The following is a 19,051-nucleotide window of genomic DNA, read 5'->3' as shown; positions in this document are numbered from 1 at the left end:
GCCTCTTGCTTTGGACGCCTAGCTTCCTGCTTTGGACGCCTAGCTTCCTTGGTATCTCTGAGCTCCCTGCCATTGCTCTTAAACTCCTGCTGTGGTCTCCTATGCAGGGTGTCCCCTTCTCTCCATGACACCCCTGGGGGTCTTGGTTCCGTCTCCCATGATCTTGAGACTCCCCTTAACTCTCCTGGGTTAGATCTTGTTTCCTCAACCCCATGGCTTTCTCGATTTACATCCTTGTTTAGCTGGAGCACATCCTGCAGCAGCTTCCTGAGAAAGGAGGTGGAATACGAGACTCTGTGTGTCTAAAAAGATCCTTATTCCCCTCACACATTTCTTGACAATTTGGCTAGGTAAAAGATTTGGGGAGAATTATTCCTCTTCTGACTTTTGAAGGCCTTTTTCCTTTGTCTTTTAGCTTGTGGCATTATGACTGTAAATCCAATGCTAACAGGGTCTCCTATTCTTTATAATTTTTTTTTTTTTTTTTTTTTTAGAGACGCGGTCTTGCTATGTTGCCCAGGCTGACCTCAAACTCTGGGCCTCAAGTGATCCTCCTGCCTTGGCCTCCCATAGTGCTGGGATCACAGGCATGAGCTACCATGCCCAGCCCCAGTCTGGTGAGCTGTTTATGTGATCTGTTTGCTCTGGAAGCTTTCAGGGCCTTTGTTTAATCCAGGAGTTGTGAAATTTCACAGCGATGCATTGTGGTTTGGGTAATTTCCATTCTTGGGTGGACTTTCTGGTGGACTTTTTAACCTGGAAATGCAAAGTCTTTGGGTCCCGGGACACTTTTCTTTTCTCTTTTTCTGAAACTCCTATCAGGGGCTAGATTTCCTAGACTACGCCTCTGACTTCCTGATCCTTCCTATCTTCCAGCTCTGTCTGTCAGTGCTGTGGGAGGGGATTCTTCAAGGGCCTCCCAATCCACTGTGGGCTTGTCTCTTCTCTAGATGGTAACATCGGAGAGCCACTCGTTCCTGGAATGTTTCTTCTTCACAGCAATGGCTCTTTTTCCATAATGCAAAGTCCCGGCCCGCTCCAGGGCCCTGCACTCACTGCATCCTCTTTCCTCGGAGCTCTGCCCCTCTTTGCTGTGCAGGCCCTGCCTTTGTCATGGGAGCGCAGCCTCCAATGTGTCGGGTCCCCTGGCCGTTGATCCCTCTGTGCACGGTGCCAAGCCGTGTGTGAGCTGGGCCTGGTGAAGGCAGTGGCAGGGGCTGCTGAGGGCAGGAGCCTGTGACTTTAGGAGAGCCCCAGTATCAGCATATGTGGCTTTGCTCCACTGGGCCCCTTTGTTCTCTGGCAGAGGACCCCCACCCCCTCTATTGTCTCTCCTGGCCTTGGGGGTTGGGGGGATGTGAGGCTGGCAGCTGGGCCCCACTGCTGACCCCAGGAAGGCGCCTCCCTTCTGCCCAGAGCCACCCACTTTCTGCTGGTTGCCCCCACATCCCCCCAGCACCCCCAGGGGCTGCCCATGTTTGCCCGCTGTGTCTTTCTGCGGCCCCGTGGTACGTTCCCCCTGCAGCCCCCCAGGAGCTGCCCATGTCTGCCCACTGTGTCTTTCTGTGGCCCCATGGTGCAGCCCAGCTGTTCCCTGCTGGCTGTCCTCCTGGTTGCCGGCCCATGGGGTCTCCTGCCCACCCTTCCCTGCTTTTCAAAGCCTGGAGACGTGCTCAGCTGCCACTGTCCCCTCTCCCGTTCTCTGCACTTCACTCTCTGGTGTTTCAGTGGTGTTTCAGGAGAGAGTGGAGATAAATAAGCACTTAGCCTGCCAGGCTTAACTGGACGCCGCTGGGCTCATTCCTATGAGCCAAATGTCGGGACGTAGTCCAGATAACTGCACTAATATTTCCAAGGTGGAAGCAGGTGTCCTTTGCAGCTTGTATGGCAGGAGGCGGGGTGGACGGCCTCTGGCCCTGTCACCCAGTAACACAGGGCACCTGCAGCACCCAGAGTGGGACCATCAGCTATCAGTGCCGCGCTGGCTCAGGGCTTCTCACAGGGCGGGGAGGACTGGGAGGCTGGCCCCAGGCTGAGCCCTCAGAGCCGCCCACCCCCCACCCAAAGTGGCCCAGTGCTCCCCACCCCCAAGACTAGACCCTGTGCTGAGGAATTTCACCTTTGAGAGAATGAAGGGCAGCTCTAGGAAAGAGACAGGAGACAGCAAGTGAGTCCCTGAGGCTGCGCACTCCCTGCAGGGGCTGGCAGGTCCCTGTGCTCGTGAGGTTCTGTCCCTGAGGGCTGAGGTCCCTGTTGGTGGGGAGGGCTCAGGAATGCAGCTGGGGTGTGGCAGCCATGGCAGCCCTGGCAGGAGTCGGGGCCAGAGGCGTGGTGGTGTCCTGCACTGGCGCAGGGGCGACAGGCCAAGGCAGAGCAGGAGGGGACAGGCAGCACCGAGCTCGGAGGGGTAGGGGAGACGAGGCCTGGGCCCAGCCGGGCTCACAGAGCAGCAGTAGGCCAGGGAGGCTGTGGTGAGGCGGGTGCACAGATGTCCTGCAGGGAGCGCGTACCTGCTGGAGCACGTGCACATGGCGCTTCTCGCGTGGAAAGAGTTTGCATGGAGGAGCGTCGCGTGGGTGCCAGAGAGCACTGTGAGGGCTCCGGCTCAGGCAGGGCACCAGAACGCACAGCGCCACCGGGAGTGGGGAGGCTGAGGGCACCCGCCAGGAGCCAGGCTGCAGTTTTAGGCGACCCATCCATCAGGGGGAAGAATACAAACAGCCCCCAGTGCTCGCTCAACGAGATTTAGTTCTGGAAGAGACCCATGTAAGGTGGCGAGCAGGGAGTAGGCCGTGTCCTCTGAGCTCAGGCAGCTGTGCCGAACCATCCGCACCCCACGGGGCACCTGGTAAACACATGGGGGCCGTCCCACAGCCACGCGGAGGGCAGGGAAGGCTGGACTGCACGGGGGCGAGGGCATGGCGCCCACCCTGACGCCATCCCTTGGTCTAGGGCAGGGGTTCCCACGCGGGGGACTGGGTGATGTCTGGGGACATCTGTGGTTGTCACGACTTGGGGCGCTCCTGGCATGGAGTGGATGGAGGCCAGGGATACTGCTCATTACCCTGCAGGGCCCAGGATGCTCCCCCAACCAGAGAAGGATCCCGCCTGTGTCCACAAGCCCCTTGTCTGGGAGACAGAGCCAGTCCACTGTGTCTCCCGATCCAGCCTGAGCCACAGATGCTCAGACAGGGCTGCCCTGGCCCCAAGATATGCCCTCAGGGAGGGAGCCTGGCTCAGGGGAAAAGGCAGGCCATGTGGAGAGGGCACTGCTCAGGGGGGAACCGACCACCTCCCTGGTGGAGGGAGGGGCAGCTTGGGCTTTGAAACGTGAGTCACCCATCTGCCTCTCCAGAGAAAAGCACCCCCCATGACTTAAAAAAAAAAAAAAAAGTGAATCAGCCTTGTTTTACATACTGAAGGCTTTAAAGAAAATTATATCCTTGGGAAGCTGACTTCATTTGTTATTCAGGCTTGCTGCTGGGTGAAGGCAGCCCCCAGGATGGCGGCGCGGGAGAGGGCGGGAGGGGGCTCCTGGGAGGAGCAGGTCGTGACTAGAAGTGAGGGGGTGGCCGGGGCAGGGAGGCCAGGCCACGCAAGGGCTGGTTCTGGGGGGTCCACTTCCTGTGTGCAAAGAAGGTTCCAAGCAGCGGTGAGCGCAGCGGCTTCCGCATCTCCTCCTGGCAGGCAATTTAGACGGCCTCTAGTCCCATTCCACTCCTGGAACTTGGCGCCGGTTTATTGGCAATCCGCTCTGTTGACCAATTAGCCTGAGCCACAATCAATTAACCATTATGCAAATAGCACGTCTGGCTGGGCCTGGGAGCTGGGGTGCACGAGCTCTGTGCTGCGGGGGCCGCCTGGAGTAGCCTCACCAGGAGGCAGCTCTTCATGAGGAGCACACAGGAGGCAGGAAATCAAAAGGACAGATAACAAGAGCAGAAGAGACAGATTCACCTTGGCAGGGCTGTCAGGAGGGGCTGTGAAAACACTCGGGGCGGAGGGAACATTCTCTGAGAGAGGCCGCGAGGTGGGGAAGACAGAGGAGGCCGAGACAGATGCCCAGACCGCCCAGGAGTCCCAGACTCACAGACAGATGGACGTGTTGAAAAAGAAGGCGCCCAGTTAGAGGAGAAGGTTCTGGACCAGAAGTGACTTTTCAGAAACCAGTTCCAAGGCCTGTTTCTGCAGAGCGTGGTGGGGGGCCAAGGCTGAGCCGCCCCCAACCTTGGTGCTCAGTGGCTGGGTCTCAAGTGGGCACCATCCATCGCCAGCTGGGACAAGATCAAGGCAGCAGAGACTGGATGGCTGCAGAGGGAAGGCCACTGCTCAAAGGGAAGGGGGAGGCTGCCCCCACACCAGGGCCACCACTGTTGGCTCAAAGACCAGACCTGCCAGCAGCCTGTCTGGGTACGACCCACAAGCTAGGAACAGTGTTTACATGTTTGTTTGTTTGTTTGTTTGTTTGTTTTCCTGGAGAGACAAGGTCTTGCTCTGTCATTCAGGCTGGAGTGCAGTGGTACAATCTTGGCTCGCTGCAGCCTTGACCTCCTGGGCTTAAGTGATCTTCCTGCCTCAGCCTTCTGAGTAGTTGGGACCACAGGCGCACACCACCACACCCAGCTGATTTTTAAATTTTTTGTAGAGATGGCATCTCAATATGTTGCCCAGGCTGGTCTCAAACCCCTGGACTCAAGCAATCCTCCTTCCTTGGCCTCCAAAGTGCAGAGATTACAGGTGTGAGCGACCGTGCCTGGCCAATGTTCACATTTTTAAGTGGCTCAAAACAGAAAAATTATCATATTTGGTAGCATGTAAAAATCATGAGATCTGGATTTCAGGGTCTGTAAACAAAGCTTCACGGACACAGCGACGCGCATTTCTTCGCTGTCTATCATCTGCAGGGGTCTTGAGTTGCCATGCGGAGTCGAGACGTCGAGACACAGGAGGCCTGGCCTGCAAAGTCGCCAAGTCACACATGTTTGCTCTCTGGCCCTTCCCAGGAGGAGTCGGCTGAGCCCACTCTGTGCCGTCCCTCCCGGCTCCAGCTCGTGCTCAGGGGCTCCCTGAATGTTCCTTGGGCACCAAACAGGAGTGAGATCTGTCGACAACTGTGCCAAGGGCAGCTCAGAGCCCTGGAAGCCTGGACACTTCCCAGAGGAGGGGCTGGGGAGGCCGGTGCTCGCCTTCACTCTGGGCATGAAGTGGATCTCCTCCTTGGCCGGGACCTGCCTCCGTGTCCCCATGGCCTCTTGTGGTCAGAAGCCAAGAGGCTGCAGATGCTTTGGCCTCTCCTCCAGGTGGACACCAGATACCTGGCTGGGAGGGTCTGTGCGGCGATGCGCAGGGAGGGGTTCTGAGTGGGAGGAGGGCATCCAGGGTCACGCCCCGGGGCCGGCCTTCTGAAATCCTCTCCACGATCTCAAATCCAAGCAGCCCCACCTGATGCCCCGTTGAGTCCTTGCAGGGGACCCGACTGCTCTCAGCGCCAGGGAGGGGCCCGAGTAGCCGGACAGCAGAAATGCGGTGAGTGAGAGGGACAGGGAGCCATGTGGCTGGTGGCTCTGCTGAGGCAATGGCACGGGGCCTGGGGCCGCCCAGGGTCAGCCTCCTGGCAGGGACATGACAAGGAGTATGGGGAGCCCGCGGGTGTGAACGGCACAGACGCTGCCCGCCAGAGCAGAGCCCACCCACCCCAGCAAAGCGAGGCCTCGAGAAAACACTGTGCCTCAGACTTGAGGAGAAACAGAACAGGAGGAGGAGGACGAAAGAGGAGGTGGGGTGGGAATAGGAAGAAAGGGAGGAGTGGGACACGGCCCGGAGCCCCTGCCAGTGGGAAGGGGCCTGGGCCACCCAGCAGGGCCACCCCCCGTCATGCTGGGCCAGTCACGCGGCAGTCCCTTGGCAACTCACCTGCGGAGGAGCTTGGCCTTCAGCGAGGCCCGGGACGCACTCCAGGAGCTCAGCTCGGGGCTGGTGAGCGCCGTGGGCCGCGTGTGGTCCAGCACCGTGAGGTCCTTGCCCTGCTTCCACAGCTCGTAGCGCTCGGGCTGCAGGATGCGCACGAACACGTCCATGGAGATCTTGACCATGTCCTTCCGGCACGTGCACTGCGGCAGGGGACAGGAGCCTGAGCCCTCGCGCCACACCTGGACGGCTGGCTCCACACACCCCACCCCAGAGCAGGTAGGGCCCACGGCCCGGGCCTCCCACACCCCATCCCACCGCTGAGCATTCCGCTTCTAGAACATTTTTCTTTTCGAGACACAGTCTCACTCTGTCGCCCAGGCTGGAGTGCAGTGGTGCAATCATGGCTCATTGTAGCCTCGACCTCTCAGGCTCAAGCGATTCTCCCGCCTCAGCCTCCCAAGTAGCTGGGACTACAGGCACCCACGACCACATCTGGCTAATTCTTAAGAGAATTTTTAGAGATGGGGTCTCGCTATGTTGCTCAGGCTAGTCTTGAACTCCTGGGTTCAAGTGATCCTCTTGCCTCAGTCTCCCAAAGCCCTGGGATTACAGGTGTGCACCACCACCCCTGCTCTGTTTCTAGAACTTCTATCACAAGTCAGGAAACGGCATCCCTCAGTTGTGAGTCCCTGGTTTGCCTCCACGGAGTTGGAACGGCCACTGAGCAAACACCCAAGAGAAATGGGGGCTGGGCGCAGCTCAATGAGGGGCCTGAGGTTCAGGACTGGGCACTGCCCCACGCACAGCTGTCCAGAGACCAGCGAGGCTGAGGTTCAGATGCCTCCTGTTGGTTCAGGCAAAAATCTCCCTCCCGTCAGACGCGGGTGCCCCCAGGTAGGTAAAAATGGATACGGAGTATTTTATAACAGCAATCGTTCCAAGAGGGCTGGGAAGAAGGGAGACAACAGCAGTCCCCAAAGAGCTGAGAGAACCAACAGGAATCCCGGAATGTGACAACGGACCCTCCTCAGGAGGCCTCACGAGGGCGACGGTGGCCCACAGGCTCCCGCACGCCTCACCTGACTGCCTCCAGCTTGCAGGGCTGGAGGGACGCCAATGTTAACAAAGAAGACGCTGAGGGTCTGGGAGGCTCAGGGACTCAGCGGCTAAGAAAGGACATTAACGTGCCATGTGCTGCAGCCGGCTTGCCTGGGGTCTTGGGGGAATTGAGCAAACACCCAATAGGATGGCCCCTTGTGTTTGGGAACGTCAAGCGAGTGGCAAGGATGAGCTGAAGTCCCCTCCAGCTGCCTGCCGGGCAGACCTGCCGCTCTCACGCCCTCAGCCCTTCCCAGGTCACTGTTCTTGGTGGCTCTGCTGCTGCGTCACTTTGGTCACACTGGGCACTGGGAAGGATGTTCTGCAGGTGACCTGGTGACGCTCAACATTTCAGGGACTTGGGGCCAGAGAAGCCAGGCCCCAGAGAGCATGAACCCAGATGCCCAAGCGGCGATTACCACCATGGCACTCAGATCCCAGGAGGCGGCCAGGAAGCTCTGGTCTGTCACGTACCTACTGGGATGAGGCTGAGATGGGGCTGGAAAAACCCCAACCTCAAGAGGAAGGGGGAAAGGGCAGGGCTGGCCAGCTGTCACAGAGGCCCAAACGCTGAGTGTTTTCAGCTTCGAGAAACTCTGCACCGTGCCTCTAAAGCATCACGGATGATGGGCACATGCATGCGCATGGCTGTGTGTCAATAAAACTTTATTAATAAACAGAGGCCAGGGACAGAGTTGACCCGCGGGCAGCAGTTTGGAAATTCCTGGTCTAGATTCTAGGGGACAAAGTAGCCCCTGGGAGTCTCCACAGACATGGGGGAGGGCCATGTGGAAGCTCGGGGCGTGGGGGGCAGAGGCACGGGCCCCCGTCTGAACGGGGCACAGACCTCATCTCCTGCTGGGGAGAGGCGGGCCCAGGGACCGCGTGCCAGACACAGGCTGCCCCGACCTCTGCCAACCCTCATCTCAGCCTCAGAAGCCCACAGGGAACTTTCTGCCTCTCCATCAAACAGGCACAGAAGAAGCCCATTTCCAAAAATCGTGAGACACTCTTCCATTTCAAGTACCTGTCTTGCTGTCACCACCCGTGCTCAATGGGATGAAGGAAATGGGAAGGGAAAGACTTAGTTCAACGCAACTATTCCCTTGCCCTGACAAACCTTTCCAGGTGGCCCACACTTTGCTTGGAGACACTCACATATTTACGACCCCAAATCTGACGGGGTTGGGGACGACGGAAACCTTCCTGTGGAATTTCCTGCAGCTCGTGCCTCCCCCCACCTTACCCAGTCCCAGGGGGGCCATGGAACCTTCTGCTGGATCCAGGAGCAGGGGCTTGGGAACAGTTAGATTCCCATGATGCTGAGCAGGAGGGAATATTTATGGCTGGGCAATTCCCAGCAAACTCAATTCATTTAATGAAAGATAGTGCAGGAGAGAAAGGCTGGTGGTGTCATTTGGCCGTGGAGTGGCAGGAGCACAGATGGTGCCGGCGTTTCAGACTCCTGGACAGGCCGACTGCCCCGGCATCCCCATCCACAGCAGCTTAGGGGATTTGTATTGAGCGGCTTTGCAATTGCTTTTCCTTAAGTAATTAAAAAAAGCACCTGTGTGCACCCGTGGAGGGGGACAGGCAGACACGCTCCACGGAGTGCACTGCCGCGGCCTGGAGCACGGCCTGAGCCCCCTTGCCCGGCTGGGGCTGGCACGGCTCCAGATGCATCCCCTGCTCCAGGGGCTGCCACTGCCAGGACAAAGCTGCTGGTGCCAGGCTGCCCACGGCTGGACTGGAAGGAGGTGGCGGCTGGGAGCATTCCTGCAAGTCTCCACGTGGCTCTGCAGGGAGCTGAGGAGCCAGGACACCCAAGAAGCAAACAGCAGGAAGGAGGCAAGGCCGGTGGGTCACAGGGAGGGAAGCACAGCCTTCGAGGACACAGGGCAGTCGCTTCTGAGTGCTGGGCAGCTCAGCAGGGCCACAGTGTGGGAGAGAAACCCGCTAGGGCTGGTGAGGAGACCCAGCTCCCCTTAGCAGCAGCCTCCTGCTGAACATGCCCAGCCCCCACTGCGAGCCACCAACTCCGGCCTCTTCTGATCGGCTGCGTGCCTGTGGGAGCCACGTGCCCATGAAAAGGGTGAGCCAGGCACATGAGGACTTCTGTGGGCTGTTCTACTGTGGCTGGGAAGGGTTCAGAGCAGGCCGGAGGGAGCCTCACCACAGAGTCCTCGGGCAGGGCAGACCTCGCTGTCTGTTTTCATTAGCCAGGCCCCTGACTGTTCTCACCACAGCCCTGTCTAGCTCCCCACTCTCTGGGACACGGGTGTCTGTGAGGCTGTGCAGGAGTGACTGGAGGGAACAGGCCCCACCCGCTCCAATTCCTGCTGCCCAACTTGGTGGTCCTCTGTCAGCACTCGCGACAGATAAGGAAGGCGCCATCCGGGGGAATCTGGCTGTGTCATTAGTTTCTGATGGAGAAATCAGGCACAAACAGGGCAAGAGGAGGTCTGCGCGGCCCCCAAAGGCCTGAGCACGCCCCAGGGCCTGTGTCCCATCGTGTGGTGTGATACACAAGGCCGCTAGAACCGTGTGCATGGGTGAGGCCGCCCTGAGAGCTGCCGGGGAAGCTGGGCGCATCTGGCCAAGGCAGGGTGGCGGTGCCCCCTCCGTGCTGAACAGTCTCTGGGGACAGGTGGAGGTCCGAGACCAGGAGGTGGGGACTCAGGTGAGGAATGCGGAGCATGAAGCCAGGGTCCCACCGCCAGTCTCCACTGAGGGTCTTTGTTCCCAAATACGCCACATTCTCTGCAGGTCACGGCCCTGGATTGCCCTGCCTTGGGGTCAGCCTCTCATCTACAGGTTGGGCCCACCAACTGCAGGCTCTCTGCCCCCACCGTTCTCCCCAGTCCTAAGATCCTGGTCTCACTGCTCTGGGCTGGGCTGGAACCCATAAGCTTCTTCTCGTTCCTGGCTAAGGCCCGCAGAGCAGGGTCTCAAAGCAAGGCCCCCCCTCTTGGTGCCCCAGATGCCAAGCAGAACCCAGTTCTTGGACAGTGCTCATATCAGGGGGCAGCCTGACCACCCTGCCAAGTGCACCTCTGGGGGCCTGGACAGTGCCGCTTGCCAGTGAATCAGCAGAGGCTTCACAGTGCTCCTGCATGCAGGAGACACGCGCTGCCCAAAGCTAGTGACAGCAGAGGGAGGGGTGGCTGCCGGGTGGCTGCTGGGTCCTGCGGAATCCCCCAGAGGAGGAGGGTGGGTCAGCATCACGGCCCCTACTCGGCCCCCAGTGAGCATGGAGCAGACCCTGGCGGCCTCAGGAGGATGCAAGGAGGAGCTGAGCAGCTCTTCCAAGCTGCAGACGACAGGCGCAACGTGGATCTTTGCACACTCCAGGCAAGCTCGTCCCTAATCTCCCCCTGCTAGCGATCTCGCCTAAGGAAGGAAGGAATTCAAAGACGTCCTTTGCTTTTGTACTGAAAGACAAGTACGCTTGCACGCGCGCGCACACACACACACACACACACGACTAACCAAACCGTTCAACCATCATGGACAGACTAAATAAACGACACACAACAGGGAGGTGTGCGCTGGCAAGATGCGGTCTACAGGACGCTTTCAATGACAGAAACATCCTCAGGATGTGTCTGTTACCTGAAGAAACACAAAATGCACGGTCATGAATATAGCAAGAGCCCAATTATGGGCAGAGCTCTCTCAAGACAGGGAAATGTATCAAAACAATAACTGGTTCTTTCAATTGTGGGAGTAAACACTTCTGCGCTACTTATTTCTCTAAATCTCTTTATTGAGAAGGCATATCCTCTAAGGTAGGCCCATGGGCCACATCTGGCCTGCCACTTGTTTTTGTGAATAAACTTTTATTGGCACATAGCCAGGCCCATTCATTTATGTATCATCCACAGCTGTGTTCACGCTACAAGGGCAGGGCTGAACATTCACGATGGGGAATGCACGGCCTGTAAAGCTGCAAATAGTCACTATCAGGTCCTTTACAATAAGTTTGGGCTGGCTCAAATGGTGGCTCACACCTGTAATCCCAGCACTTTGGGAGGCTGAGGCAGGAGGATCGCTTGAGGCTAGGAGTTCAAAACCACCCTGGGCAATATAGCAAGACACTGTCTCCACAAAAATTTATTTTTAAAATTAGGTGAGTGTGGTGGTGCACGCCTACTGTCTTAGCTACTTGGGAGGCTGAGGTGGGAGGATCACCTGAGCCCAGGCGGTCAAGGCTGCAGTGAGCTGTGATCATGCCCCAGCACTCCAGCCCGGGCGACAGACTGAGACCCTGTCTCAAAAGAAAAAGCTTGCTGAAGCCTGACTTAAGTCATGAAGTAACTTTTCTAGTGTAACTCGCAGTGTAACAGCATCAGGGTGAACACCATGTCCCACAGACCAGCTTCAGCACACTCTGGGAGCAATCACAGGTGTGTCTGTTGCAGACATGGGCAGCAGTCCCAATTTGTACTGAGCACGGCAGCTGCGCGTGCCCCACTACCGGCTTCCGGGCCTCTGACTGTCCCTGCCGGGAAGCAGCCCGGCTCCAGGCATGGAGAGTCCTGGCCTCCCGCTCTGGGTCCTGTGCCCTCTGCACCATCAGCCCAAGCCAGCCATGTACTGTGGGCACGCTGCCCCCAGAACTCAGGGGCAGCTCAGGGAGCGGGGCCAACTGCACCTCAGCCTCATGGGGACCTGGATCCTGCTGCCCGGACGGAGCCCAGGGGGTGCGACTCTCCCGGCCTCACCACCTGACCCAGCTCCAAACTCCCGGAGCCCATGGACTTTGCACATTCCGGCTGGGATGGCCCCAGTTATCTTAATGAGCCCAGACACTCATACATGGGAAAAAACAGCAATTCAGGTCCCTGAAATGACAACTTCGGGACCTGGAGTCAGGCTGTGGTTCTCCCGGGTTTGCTGAGACCTGCCCAGGGTCTGGGGAAGAGAAGAGGCACGGCCTGAGGAGTGAGGTCTTCTGTTTCTAATTTTTGGGGGGTGTGAGGGTGTCCATTTTCTCACTGACATCAGTTCCAATACGCTCCACCTAAAAGCAGTCCTATTTTGGAAGCTCCCGAGGGACACACATGAGGTCTGAATCCTGGAAGTGGCGTTCCCAGACAAAACCCCCTTCCAAGACAGAGCATCCCTGTGCCTGCTCTTTGCCGAGTTCAGAACTGTCTGGCTCACAACTGAAAGCATGTTTTAAGGACCTTTAATTTCCCAAGATTTTAGTTGCTGGAAAAAAAAAAAAAAGGTACTGATCTTAGATTAGGTTCTGCAATTGTGGCCATAAAAACCCAGAGCAAAACGGTTTCTAACTTTTAGCTCAAAAAGAGTCACATCTCCCATGTCTGAACTATTATAGGCTCTGAATTAATGAGTCTGAATTAATGTAGTTTTACCGTGCAACGCTGGGCCCTGCCCTGAAGCAGCTCACAGTGTAACTGGGAGACAAAATAAGCACATATGAGAAGCCAGGAGACCCGGGAGCAGAAAGGGGCAGGTGCCCAGGAGCTGTGCCGGCACGCCTGCTCGTCCTGCTGCTGCCGGGGTGGAGGGGCACCAGCTGGAGCGAGCTCCTCTGCTTCTCGGGGTCCTGCCAGCAGGACTCATTGGCCAGGGATTCGGCCAGCCTCCCTGCCACCCACCCAGCAGCCACAGGACACTTTTTACCAGATAAAAAGGGGAGGGCCAGACTGCAGGCAGCCGTGGGGAGGGCCCCTCCTTCTGCCCCTCACCCACCCCATGATGTGCGGGTAGCCAAGCCTCAGGAGCTCGGAAGCCACTCAGAAGGCGGCTGGCCTGCCCTGGTTCTACAGGAGGTGGCCGTGCACCCCCGTGCCCCATCTTCACCTCCTTAAGGACCAAGGCAGGGTGGGGAAGGGGATCAGGAAGTGAACAGGGTGTGGAGTGAGCCTCACAGAGCAAAAGCCGGGCCCCCTGGGCTCGGGGCTGTTCCCTCCATCCTTCTCCAACACAGACCCTCCTGACATGGCTAACATGAGTCTCCACTGACAGATACCGTCACAGACCCTTAAGAAAAACCTGGGGTGGAGAGAGGGTCTAGCAGGAGGCTCAACCAGCTGCTGCAGCTGCTTGCAAATGACAGGCCCGGGATTGATGGCCGTCGAGTTCAGGGGACCTGGACTAACCTCAGCACCGCTGCTGCTGGCTGGCCCGTCAGCTGGTGCCCAAACACCAAGCCAAAGAGCTGGAAGCAGTGCGGCCGTCACCTGCCCCTGAAGACTGACGCGTCCGACAGCCCGATATTCTTGACGCAGGCCTCAGAGGACCCGCTGCTACCTTCCCAGGAAAATGAGAAAGCGGGCGGGGCTGCTGGTTTGCCTCCGGTTATGCAGAGCGGGACCCGATGCAGAGATAAATAGATTTCTTTTTTCCAAAGCATGAAAAAATACAAATCAGAATGTCGATGGGCTCAGAGCCAGCAGCCGCAGAGCCCAGGGCCTGCTTCAGGACGTCGTGCCAAGCGAAATTGGCTCGTGTGGTGCCTGCTGCAGAGAGCGGGGGAAGGGGTCAGAGAGCTGAGGAGTGGCCAGGCCTGCCCGGTGCCTGCAGGAAGCACACATCGGCCCTGGGCTCTGCACACTCACCGGCCCCACTGGCAGCAGTGCCTTCCAAAAGGGGGTGCCCCCAACTGCCCCACACATCTGCCCTGTCCTGCAGGCCATCACCAGGACTGGCCTGTGCGGGAGAGGTGGGTACGTGGTGGGCAGGGCCGTTGCCAGGAGAGGCGACTATGGCTCCACCTTGCACTCTCCAGGGCTTTAAAGTGAAATAAATTTAACCTTTTCATGGGAATAAATATTAATGCCCAATAAAACCTGGAGATCTTATTACTTAGTATCGCCACAGCACCGGACGTGAAGAGCTCTTCACCGCTCCGAGACTGCTCCCAGGGAGGCCAGAGAGAGATGCTGATGTCAGGGGCGGCATCCACAGGCCATAGTGGACCAGGGCTCTCCTATGGGCGGGGCGGGTGCTGCACCCATCACCCGTCACCCGTCACCCGTCGCCCGCCGCCCATCGCTGGTGAAGGGAGAGCCTGAGGGGAGCCGGGGCCTCGATTCCCTGCTGTGGTGCGAGATCCCTCCCAACACCAACAGCAAGAGACCGGGAGTGACCCCAGATGCCACCCCAGCCCCGGCCCCATTCCTCCCCTGCTCCCCTGGCCTGTGGAGGCTCAGCCCCTCTCCCAGACTTCCCAGGGGTGTCCAGCTCCACCCTCCCCCAGGCTCTGGCCTTCATCCTTGGTGACTTCCACATTGGTCTGCTGACCCTTCAAGGGAGGACCCCTAGAAGGCCTCACTGCCTCCACTCCCTGCCAGGCAACACCACATCCCTCCTGGGCAGCCAGAGGCAACTGCAGGAAGGAGGCCACGCTCATGGCTCCTGGCTCTAAGTGACGCCTCGGTAGCCTGGCAAGCCCACGCCACCCATCTCTCTCCTGAAGCCACGAGAAAGTGCCTTTAGGGAGGACACACCTGCAAGGACAGGGAGGATGGAAAAGGAGACGACGGCAGGGACGTGGCGAGCAGACGGACGGCCACCAGGGAGCCATTCCCAGCAGAGACACGGATGGTGGTGGCGGGCGCGCACCCCACGCCTCATGGCCCAGGGTCCCCTGGAAACAAGGGTGGGGGTGCTCAAAACGGAGGTCTGCGCGAGGACTGCTGCAGCACCCGACCCCTCCTGGCACCCTGGCGGCCGCCTGCCCCTCCTCGCTGGACTCCCTAGGATCATTTACTGGGGAGGCCAGAGAAGGTGGGTGTCTGGGCTGGGGACACTGGGCACAGTGGAGGATGTGGGTGCCACCCTTAGGAGCCCAGGCAGGAGGCTGGAGGGCTACTCCCTGTGCAATCTGGCTGGCCCAAGGGGAGAGACCCAAAGGGCCTGATGTGGGCTCCCCCATAACAGCCCACCCAGGTCTCCCCGGGAAAAGCACCGAGTGAGGCCCTCCCCGCCCTTCCCCTGCATCCACAGCCCACCCGGGGAAAGCACCAAGTGAGGCCCTCCCCGCCCTTCCCCTGCATCCACAGCCCACCCAGACCTCCCCGGGTAAAGCACCGAGTGAGGCCCTCCGCGCTATCCCCTTGCATCCCAAGCCATCACCAGCATCCATTGCCCACTTGGGTTTTTTGGGTTTTGGGGTTTTTTTTTTTTTTTTAGACAGTCTTACTCTATTGCCCAGGCTGGAGCTGGAATGTGGTGGCGTGATCACAGCAGCACACTGCAGACTCCAAGTCCTGGGCTCAAGCAATCCTCCTGCCTCAGCCTCCCAAAGTGCTGCACTACAGGCATGAGCCACTGCACCTAGCCCCTCACTTGTAATCATTACACTAGATCGTTACCCCCAAGCATCAGAGAGATGGGCCTGCACTATGATCCCCAGAGATCAAAATAAACTATCAAAAAAAAAAAAAAAAAAAAAAACAACTGGTAAGAAACAGAGGACAGAGAAGATTTTTTTTTGTTTGTTTGTTTTTGAGACAGAGTCTCGCTCTTGTTGCCCAGGTTGGAGCGCAATGGCACAACCTCGGTTCACTGCAACTTCTGCCTCCTGGGTTCAAGTGATTCTCCTACCTCAGCCTCCCCAGTAGCTGGGATTACAGGCACCCACCGCCATGCCCAGCTAATTTTTTGTATTTTTAGTAGTGACACGGTTTCACCATGTTGGCCAGGCTGGTCTTGAACTCCTGACCTCAGATGATCTGCCCGCCTCAGCCTCCCAAAGTGCTGGAATCACAGGTGTGAGCCACCATGTCCAGCCAGAGAAGACATTTTCAAAAAGAATTTAAACCTATCATCAATCAATATCCTCAGAAATAAAAGATACTACATCATGAAAGAAGAACGGGGCTTATAACAAAAGGAATATTCTGAAGACAAAAAAGGGCAGAAATGAAAAACACCAATAAAAACACATCAATAGACAGGTTAAGTGAGGAAGCTGAGGAACTCTTCCAGAAAACAAATAAATAAAAAAGACAAAGAGGCCAAGTGTGGTGGCTCACGCCTTAATCCCAGCACTTTGAGAGGCCGAGGCGAGAGGATCACTTGAGGTCAGTTCAAGACTAGCCTGGGCAACATGGCGAGACCCCATCTCTACAAAAAATCAGCCAGTGTGGTGGCACACACCTGTAGTCCGAGCTACACAGGAGGCTGAGGCAGGAGGATCACTTGAGCCTAGGAGTTTGAGGCTGCAGTGAGCTATGACTGCACCACTGCACTCTAGCCTGAGACTCTGTCTCATTCCAGAGTGAGATCCTGTCTTGAAGACAACAACAACAACAAAAACAAAAAAGACAAAGTAGAAAACGGAGGTGGGGAAGATAAAGAAAGTGGAACACTAGTTCTGAAAGCCCAATAGCGAGTGACGGGAGTTTGAAATAGAAACAAGAAAGACAGGAGAGCAAATAATCAATGAAACCATTCAAGAAAGTTTACCAGAATCATGGGAAAGGTTGGAAAAGATGGATGGAAAGGCCCAAGGAGGGGCAAGTGACAAAAATCAGACACGTATCAGGTACCCAATGAGGGGACTTCAGGACACTTGGGACACAAAAAGGGTTCAATAAGCCTCCAGAAGGGAGAAAAACAGGTCCCACACCAAGGATGAGGAATCAGAGGAGCATCTTTGTGCCAGCAGCACTGAATGAGAACCACGGATGGATGCGGCCTTCGAAGGGACTTCGATACCCAGCCAAACTATCTGCCACCCAGACAGCAGCTTTTCCTGCACAAGTTCTTCTACTTTGTTGCCTAACCATCCTGTGGAGTTTTTGGTTTCATTTTCAAATTCTGCCCTTTCCTTATTTCTCAAGGTTCTGGAGGCTGGAAAGTCCAAGATCAAAGCACTGGCAGATTTGGTGTCTGGTGAGGGTCACTTCCTGGTTCTTAGATGGTGCCTTCTCGCTGTGTCCTCCTCTGGTGGAAGGGGTGACGGAGCTCTCTGGGGGCTCTTTTATAAGGGCTCTGATCTCCTCCATGAGGGTGCCACCCTCAGGCCCTGTTTTCAAATGAGAAAAGTCTCAAAACTTTACTGCCTGTGTTCCTTTCTCAAGAAGCCCCTGGAGCGTATGTCTCTCAGAAATGAGGTCACAGCAGGTGTGGAGGCCAAAGCAACTCCATCTTGGATGCTAACCTGCCATGTTGGCTTTTGATTAACCCCCATTCTGGGAAGGCCTCTGAGATTTCCAGTTCATCTACCGCTCCTTGTATAAGAGCAGGTACTTACTGCAAATCTTGCCCTTTGGTCAAATGGCCCTTGAGGTTTCCATATTTCAATTGTCTTGCACATCCTCAAACGACCCTTCCCTATGGTATATAAGCCCTGGGTCTGGGAGTGATGGTGCAGGGATCCACCGTCTTGTCTCACTGCCGCCACCCAAGACACAGACATGGCTTCTCGTTGTAAATCCTTATTAAATGTTTCTCTCTGAGAAACTGAATGCCAGCCTCTTTCTTTGGCCTCTCAGCATCCTTGGACTTTGGGGTATTTGCACAGACCTGCTCATCATGTTTAAAGAGAAAGGAAACAAATGGGCCTTCTGGTGCCCCACAATCCTCTCCACTGCCCACTGCTACCCAGTGTGTGCCCAGCACTACTGGAACTGGAGGTTGTTCTATGTGACCAGGTTCCCCTGAAAGTATCTCTGCCAAAAGGAAAGAAAGCAGCAACTAAAGGCTCAGAAATCCACCCTGCACATTCCTTGGAGGCAGGGATGAGGGAAATGGCATGTGAGGAAGTGATTGGGATGAACCTTTTGTCTTAGTCCATTATTGAAACAAAATACCATAAGCTGGGGGCTCATAAGCAAATTGCTTATTTCTTATGGTTCTGGAGGCTGGGAAGTCCAAGATCAGGGCACTGGCAGGTCTGGTGTCTGGTGAGGGTGACTTCCTGATTCTTGGCATCTTCTCACTGAGTCCTCCCATGGTGGAGGGGGCGAGGGAGCTCTCTGGGGGCTCTTTCATAAGGGCACTGATCCCATCAATGAGGGCATCACCCTCATGCCCTCGTCGCCTCCCAGAGGCCCCATCTCTTAATACCATCACCCTAGGGAGGGGTATGAGCACTCAACAGATGACTCTGAGGGGACACAGACCTTCAGTCCATGGCACCTTTCTAGGGAACTAGATGGACCAACCTCGTGCTGCCAGGGGTTTTAAATGAGGTAACACAAGCAAACCCCACAGGCTGGGCAAGTCAGGGCCACCATGGGAGCACTTCCTGTTATAAAGCAAGACCTGCCAGTCACCTACAAGGGAACAGGCAGGGCAGCTGTTCTCCGGTCTGAATTCCCAAGCCTGTCACTCTAATCTAATGCCTGAGATTACGCCTTCTGAGCCATAACGATCCCATGCAAAATGCCTGAAATCCAATGAAATTGGAGTGCTTTTGTAAACTGTAATAAAAAATAAAATAAAAAACATACTGAATGCCAGACCTTCCTTTAACATCATATTGCAAAAGAAATCCGCTCCCCAGAGGCCGAGTCCCCCCTGCTGTTAATGGGGCTTCTACTGACCATGTACTACACATGGAGGCTGCCACGGAGGCTACACACTGAGGAAGCCCCTTGGCCACCAGCCCTGGCCCAGCTGGGGGCTGTGTCTGCCTCTGCCTTGGTGCCCTGCCTTGCTCTGCAGGGCTCATGGGCTGCACTTGGACAAGCACTTCTGAAGCCCCTCCTGGTGGGGCTCGGGCAAACATGCAGAAACCTTCCACAGAGCTTGACAGGTCCCGACTGACATTTGCGCCCCCCATGCCTGAGATCCAAAGAAGCTGGGGGCCCCAGGTCCACGATGGCTCTGCTGAGGTGAGGAGGAGGAGGGTTCCCATCTCACTGGTGGCCGAGGGGAATCATCCTTGCTGGGCACCTCCCACAGGAGAACTCCGAGCCAAAACGGAGACAGAACTCATAGACTTTCTGGAACAGCCAACGCTGCACCCAGTACCCAGCTCCAGAAGAACAAAAGGGAAGGTGGCCAACGCGCTCTCTGCCCTGAGGCCCCAGCCTCCCGACACACAGGGCAGCGGTCC

At 56.8% G+C, this 19,051-nt stretch overlaps 1 protein-coding gene across 12 annotated transcripts in view; it reads right to left on the bottom strand.

Annotated features, from left to right (window-relative positions):
* KDM4B (lysine demethylase 4B) overlaps positions 1–19,051 on the bottom strand; it is a 186,916-nt gene that overhangs the window by 37,010 nt on the left and 130,855 nt on the right. For 11 of the 12 annotated variants that reach the window (XR_010153676.1, XR_010153677.1, XM_054673181.2 and 8 more), the window contains one exon: positions 5,914–6,110. Coding sequence is in view for 10 of the 12 variants with exons in the window: in XM_054673181.2 (XP_054529156.1) it covers positions 5,914–6,110 (197 nt within the window). In the remaining 2 variants the exon portion in view is untranslated. Of the gene's footprint in view, positions 1–3,389; positions 4,957–5,913; positions 6,111–19,051 lie in introns of those variants that run through there. The other variant, XM_016934753.4, reaches the window with a different exon arrangement.

Source organism: Pan troglodytes, chromosome 20 (assembly GCF_028858775.2).
Source record: "Pan troglodytes isolate AG18354 chromosome 20, NHGRI_mPanTro3-v2.0_pri, whole genome shotgun sequence".
Lineage (NCBI taxonomy): Eukaryota > Metazoa > Chordata > Mammalia > Primates > Hominidae > Pan > Pan troglodytes.
This window is presented reverse-complemented; position numbering and strand designations above follow the sequence as displayed.